The sequence below is a fragment of the Helicoverpa armigera genome, chromosome 12 (assembly GCF_030705265.1).
Source record: "Helicoverpa armigera isolate CAAS_96S chromosome 12, ASM3070526v1, whole genome shotgun sequence".
Taxonomy (NCBI): Eukaryota; Metazoa; Arthropoda; class Insecta; order Lepidoptera; family Noctuidae; genus Helicoverpa; species Helicoverpa armigera.
The window spans coordinates 12,129,945-12,136,441 of record NC_087131.1 but is presented as its reverse complement, the minus strand read 5'-3'; the positions used below and the strand labels follow the sequence as shown (position 1 = coordinate 12,136,441).

General features: G+C 35.2%; 2 protein-coding genes across 4 annotated transcripts; one reads left to right on the top strand and one right to left on the bottom strand.

Moving 5' to 3' along the window:
• Positions 1-182: 182 nt before the first annotated feature.
• Positions 183-1,177, bottom strand: LOC110381530 (peptide deformylase, mitochondrial). The gene is made up of 3 exons (XM_021341870.3): positions 742-1,177; positions 514-634; positions 183-410 (listed from the first exon to the last, which is right to left on the bottom strand). The coding sequence occupies exons 1-3, from the start codon at positions 1,075-1,077 to the stop codon at positions 217-219; spliced, it is 651 nt and encodes a 216-aa protein (XP_021197545.3). The 5' UTR covers positions 1,078-1,177; the 3' UTR covers positions 183-216.
• A 256-nt stretch (positions 1,178-1,433) lies between these two features.
• LOC110381511 (3-hydroxyisobutyryl-CoA hydrolase, mitochondrial) lies at positions 1,434-6,404 on the top strand. 3 transcript variants are annotated; one of them, XM_021341868.3, is made up of 5 exons: positions 1,434-1,517; positions 2,354-2,894; positions 3,229-3,503; positions 3,778-3,919; positions 4,362-6,404. In XM_021341868.3, the coding sequence occupies exons 2-5, from the start codon at positions 2,354-2,356 to the stop codon at positions 4,505-4,507; spliced, it is 1,104 nt and encodes a 367-aa protein (XP_021197543.3). In that variant the 5' UTR covers positions 1,434-1,517; the 3' UTR covers positions 4,508-6,404. The 3 variants fall into 3 exon arrangements, with proteins under 3 accessions (XP_021197543.3, XP_021197536.3, XP_049694709.2); XM_021341861.3 differs by having other exon boundaries at positions 1,446-1,717; XM_049838752.2 differs by lacking the exon at positions 1,434-1,517 and adding an exon at positions 1,711-1,815.
• Positions 6,405-6,497: the final 93 nt, after the last annotated feature.

Below are 6,497 nucleotides of genomic sequence, written 5' to 3'. Positions count from 1 at the left end.
ATAGATTGAATCTCTGCTTGTTTGTATCGTAAGAGCTATGATGCCAAAGACAGACATAGCAGTCAAACCTATAACATCCTTTTTTATTTCAGAGCCTCTATGACAACTGAAAATGAGCCCAAGTTCTATCTGACTATTAGAATTTTCAGTATCTTATTTTATTACAAGAGGTAACAAAAATATTATGAAATGAAACAAAGTCATTCAATAAATACTTTACTTTGGGCTAAAAGGTATAACAAGTTTCCCTTTAGCTAAGTTGACTTCCTCCCAGCAGGAGCAGGTCAGGGTCTTCCGATCCATGATGTCTGTATAGATCTTGCCGTCTAGGTGATCTATCTCATGCTGTGCTATCCTTGCTGCCCAGTCTTTGAATGTCTGTGTGTTTTGCACTCCATCAGCATTGTAGCCTGGGTAGAAGGAATACAATAATTGGAATTTTATGTACCAAAAGTTATGTGAAATGTCAGATTCCTTACAGTAAATGTTATACATATAAAAAGATAGACCAACCTGTAACTTGTACTGCTTTGTATCTTGGAACATCAGCAGAGTATCCTTGCACACTCTCACATCCTTCATCGTGAGTCACCTTCTGGTAGTCAACCACCTTTAGTTTGGGGTTTATGAACACCTGAAAAAATTATTCATATTTATAAAAAAAAATAAAGTTCTTTACAAATTGTTTATGATGTATGCCACTGCTATATTTACATCATTATAAGAAGAATACTCACTCACAGTGAATGGCACGGGTTCCATACCCTTCAGAGCAGCTATTTCTCTCGGAACACTTGCTAGTTGTTTGACTGTGTGTCTCATGGCAAATATTCTCAGATTGACTCCTATCTGCGGCGCAGACATACCGAGGCTGCCGTACTTATTAATAACATATTCTAGTTTCTTAATTACAGTTTGTATTTCATTGGTTTTTATTTTATCTAGAGGAACAGGCTCCGAAATTTTACGTAACTTTGGGTCTCCAATTTGAACTACATGTTCGTAAGGTGGAGTTGATTTCCCGTGCGCGGGAGCTAGTCTGGCATACCAATTGAGTACTTTCCTTGTAACACCCATCTCTATGTATGCAAGTTTAATATAAAAATATTAAAAATTTATTATATTCTCAAAACAATAGCCGATGGAGAGGTTATCATAAATAATCTGTCAACATTTGTCACTTGTCACTTTCGTTATTTTCCCGTACGTTATCAATAACATTGCGTTCACTCGATATTATTCCCTGATGTAAGTAGTATTTTAATAAGAATGTCAGAAATAAATCATCATTTCATAACCGTCATGAGTATAGGTATTCTTATTCCACTTTACTAATAAAATAAGCACGTGTTGAGTTTATAAAAATATTTATTTTTGTTTGAATAGAATTCCAGGAAAGGAGAATTTTGAACGCTACAATTTTGTCTGATATAATATTGACATTTGGCACGGGAAAATAACGAAAATATGTTACGAATTTTTTGTCGTCGTACCGAACGTGCACGACCGGTTTTTGGGTAGATTTATTTATTTTAATACACGCTCTATCCTCATTCTTTAATCTTCATTATTATTTTTTAAGAAGCAGTATATTAGTTACTAACTACTTTTTACGAGTGTTGGTGAACTTATGAATCCGTAGCTTTGTTATCATTAGATAAGAATTGGGATTTTGGCAAGTTATATTTACAGATAACGCTGTTTTCATAAGTCCGAAGTAAGTAATTATGCAATTAATGTTATCTATAACGTAATTGTAACACATGTGCCGTATGCATAAATATTTAAATTGAAACTTAAATTGCTCTTTCAAACGTACGTTCAAAGTTCGCTTTTGTTATTGTTAAGTTTGTAATTAATTGTTATTCAAGCCTGAAATGAACTGTGTGAACAGTTTATACAGGTTATTCATTAGAAATCTTTATCACGTTCTAATCAATATAAATGAGTCTGTTTCTCTCTTATAAGAACCTATGAAGCAAAAATACAAATACAATTTTAATAGTTTCTTATTAGTTTCAGAGATACTAAAGTTGAATGTAAAAGGAAGAATAAAATAAGGGGTTGTTGATTAAAGTATAAAGTAATAACAGGTTGTTTATTTTGCCTTCAGCTTAAGCTCCAATTTCATTTCTTGTTTAAAAACAGTCTATGTTTTACTAGATTTATTTTCACTATTTCATTATGAACCAGAACTTTGTTAAATTCTTAAGAACATAAAAAATACAAATTAATAGGCTCTAAACTGTGGTTTGATTGATTTGAGTGGCATTCATTGGTAATGGCCATTGTTTGTGTGTGTGGATATAAAACATTTTCCATATATTCTAATTAATTACAAACACATTCACAGATGTTCAAACTAAGCGTAAACCTCACCCGCCCAGCGTCGCAGTACATAAAACGCACCATGTCCAGTCAGGAGCAAGATGTGCTCTTTGAAACACTGAACAACGCTGGCATCATCACATTAAACCGACCCAAAGCCTTAAACTCCCTGAACACTTCCATGGTAGCAAAGCTGCTGCCTCAGCTCCGAGAATGGGAGAACCAGAAGACACTGGTGATTATCAAAGGAGCCGGTGATAAAGCATTTTGTGCTGGTGGTGATGTGAAAGCAGCAATTGACAAAGTTGAAGGCCCACGCTTCTTCCACACAGAATACAATGTAAACTATCTTATTGGCAAATACAAGATACCCTACATTGCTGTAATTAATGGTATTACAATGGGTGGTGGTCTCGGTCTGTCAGTACACGGCAGGTATAGGATAGCTACGGAGAAGACGGTGATAGCCATGCCTGAGACAAAGATTGGATTGTTCCCTGATGTTGGAGGATCATACTTCCTGCCCAGGCTGCAAGTTAATTTGGGATTATATTTGGGTTTGACTGGTGAGTACTGAGAATTATTTTGTCTATCTCCTACCTATGAATTTTTTGTTTATCATAAAATGACAAACTTTTTGTTAACAATGATGATAATGCATATAAATAAGCTTTAATGACACAGTACATAGCATCAGTCAGTCTTCTATTCAGTCATGTGTATCTGTGTTTTATACAGACATATGTATATTTGCAGGCATCATTAGTTTTATGGAGACTGATAAATATTTGTAATTGAAACCCAATCCATAGTCGTGTCAATGTCAACCAAAATCAACGTAGCCATAGTTCTAAAGATGAACTTTGAAGTATTGAGTCATATACCTACATATACTTTCAGGTGATAGACTAAAAGGTTGGGACGTAGTTAAGTCAGGCATAGCCACACACTACGTACCCAGCAAGAGACTGTACGAGCTTGAAGTGTTGCTGTCTCGGTGTACCGAGGAACGGGAAATAGACAACCTGCTGAAGAAGTTCCATGAACCTTCAGACCAGTTCTCACTATCAGATAATATTAAACACATAAACTATTGCTTTGCTGCATCTTCGATTGAAGAGATTGTTGAAAGGCTGGAGAAGGTTCAGAATGATTGGTCTGAGAAGACTCTGAAGGTGAGTGACACTTATTAACAAATGTAGATATTTATTATGATACCTAAAAAGACTGCTGTGTTCCATGTCTGTCCTCATTATAATTTCAGGATTTGCTATAACTAAACGTGAGTTCACTTTATAAAGTTTTAGCTCCATCAAGCCAAGGATGAACCACACTACTTCTGCTTTTTAGCTCTAATCTAAGAGTTGTTTACCCAGAGATATCCCTACGAACCCATCCTAGTAAAACCCATGAACAAGCCAATATCTCACAATCTCCATACATTTCCAGACCCTACACCAAATGTGCCCAGGCTCGCTAAAGATTACGCTCCGAGCGTTGCAGCGCGGCGCTCAGCTGGACCTCGGCCAGTGCCTCAAGATGGAGTACCGCGCCGCCTGCAGGGCTACCGAAAACCACGACTTCCCTGAAGGTACCTACTATACCCATCTACCATATGTTTCATAACAGACCATTGGAAATAAAATTCGTGTTAAGTTCTATCACAAATATTTCTATGACATGGCATTTTTTTAAATAACAATGAAGACGTTTTTTTTAATTCTTTAAGCCTTGAAAGTCATTCCTGAGTCAATTAAAATCACATTACCCTTCAAAAAAACTTCACTGACATTACAATGTCCTGACCACATACCATTAGAGTACGTTCAGATGACAAGCGCACAACGCGCGTTTACAACTACATACATTTTGTAACGCCCAACGCGCGTTAGCATGTGTACAGCCTGAATAAAATGTATGTAAATAGTTGTAAACGCGCACTATCGTTGTGCGCTTGTCATATGAACATAGCCTTGCATTAATTACCTACCATAGGCCACATATAGGCAGTAACCCTGAACCTTCTATTCCAGGAGTCCGCGCCCTCCTCATTGACAAAGACAACAGCCCCAAATGGCAGCACAAGAAACTGGCTGATGTGGACGATGACTACGTAGAGAGCTACTTCAAGAAGTTGCCGCAGGAGAAGGAACTCCAGTTCTTTGACTCCAAGCTGTAAGGTACCTGGGTAACTAGCTATAGGTTCCCCATCTAAAAAGTACCCCAGTTAGCAATTTTGTGGAATACCTCTATTTATTTAAAGAATGTTGTAGAAGGTATTTCATAACATTGCCTCTTTGGTTTCTAGGGGCCTTTTTGAACCTATGGTGTGAACGAATTTAATTATATGCTAGTGGGTACTGATATGAAAGATGTAGGTTTTATAGGAATACTGTGAATGTATGTGCAGGGGTTTGTAGTAGATCATCCACCTCCTTCGAAATGGTTGGGCAGTGTGTATTCGTGTTTTTTTTTTACCCGACTCCTAAGAAGAGGCAAATGTTCGATTATCCAATTATTCTTAGGCATGGTAAAAAAACAACATGGCGACTGTAATACGCCATAGATAAAGATACAAAAAGATGTGTTTTACATCAAGATCTTGTCACATCTTTTGTGAGAAAAATAAACATTGTGTTAATTTTTTCAATGCAAAAGATTTGTTTGCCAAGATTGTTTACACATTAAGTAGTATAATCATAAATGACGTAACATAGGGTATGTAATGCGAATTTGAATGAATAGATAATAAATTAAAGGCGTTGCTCGATGCGTTTGAATGATAATCGGCATTGTTGCTACGACGACAGGATACATTAAAATTTATCTGTTTATTCGCCATTGTTATTCATGCCATAGATACAGCATTGTTAGACATTCAGATTGGTTTTATATAAAAACGCTAGAGGTTATAGGACAATACAATGTGTCCTTTTAGTGACATTGCCATTATTTAAAAGTATTATGTAATTGCGCGTATGTCTAAAAATGGAAATTGTTGCAAAAAAATTGCAATGCAAGAGTATTGGTTTCAAATGATGTGTTTGCCTTTTTTATCACATTACTTTTTCCCTTTTTTTATCAGTTTAACGTGACCCCACGTCGTCCTCGTATTTTTTTGCTGCTGGCGCGCCTCTTATAAAACAGGTGTGATGATATTTATTACTTCGGATTATCTACGGAAGATAGAACAAACAAGAAAGATTTTTAATTTAATTTAAATATAGTTTATTATGTACATACATATCAGTACCCACAGCTTTTCGACTGAAAGGATATGGTGCGAGAGGTAATTTTATAGCCATTTAATGAGATGCCAGGTTTATTTGTAAGTCTTCCACATAATAAGCGATATATTGTATAGTATGTATAAAATATTATAAAGTTTGAGAGCTGTTTGACGCGGTTGCAGAGCTTTCTTTATAGCTTTAAAAGATTTTAAAAGCCCACCAACAAGTTCTAAGTAGGTATTGGACGGATTTTTCTTTACATTTTTATACTTATTTATCTTCTTCCTCTATCAAATCTAACACATTTTATAAATAGCCTTCCTTCATTGCTAGTTACGTTAAGCTGTGGCCGCGTCAAACAGACAACTTTAATTTTGAGCTCGAGAAATTATCTGATATTATATTCATATATGTATGTATAGGTATCTAGAGGTATATAATGTGTGTTTAGGCAGGTGCACACAAAATGCTGAGTATTCGGTGTGCACCGGCCCCAACAGTCAAGTGCAATTATTCTATGTGCCCAGTACTTTATACTTTTGTACTTTTTACGCTATAGTAGGCGAATTTAGAGGTGTTGTATGTTTCTATGAATTTATAGGCTACGGAATATTTTTTTTATCAAAAACTTAATTTTTATAGGCGAAAACTAAACTTTAAATCAAACTAGTATAACCTTAAGGACAATATATAAATAAATGATGCATTTATTTAGTTTTTTCTTTTAAAATTGTATAAAATTATATATCTTCACTATTTGGCTGTATATTTTGTGTATAAATGTATATTAAAATGTTTGTTGTCTGTTGATGTTAATCAATTAAAGAGCAAATTATATACTATGTATATTTACTTTTATTTTCTGTATCTTACATCACAATCTAAAGCATAACACCTCAGCACTGCACAAAATAATTAAAATGAAAATGTTGATTAGAT

Coding starts and splice junctions, on each gene's coding strand:
- LOC110381530 (XM_021341870.3), bottom strand. CDS start 1,077: ATGGGTGTTACAAGGAAAGTACTCAATTGGTATGCCAGACTAGCTCCC. Junction 635..741: donor TGGAACCCGTGCCATTCACT/GTGAGTGAGTAT, acceptor TAATTTTTTCAG/GTGTTCATAAACCCCAAACT. Junction 411..513: donor CAAAGCAGTACAAGTTACAG/GTTGGTCTATCT, acceptor CCTTCTACCCAG/GCTACAATGCTGATGGAGTG.
- LOC110381511 (XM_021341868.3), top strand. CDS start 2,354: ATGTTCAAACTAAGCGTAAACCTCACCCGCCCAGCGTCGCAGTACATA. Junction 3,504..3,777: donor GGTCTGAGAAGACTCTGAAG/GTGAGTGACACT, acceptor ATACATTTCCAG/ACCCTACACCAAATGTGCCC. Junction 3,920..4,361: donor AAACCACGACTTCCCTGAAG/GTACCTACTATA, acceptor CTTCTATTCCAG/GAGTCCGCGCCCTCCTCATT.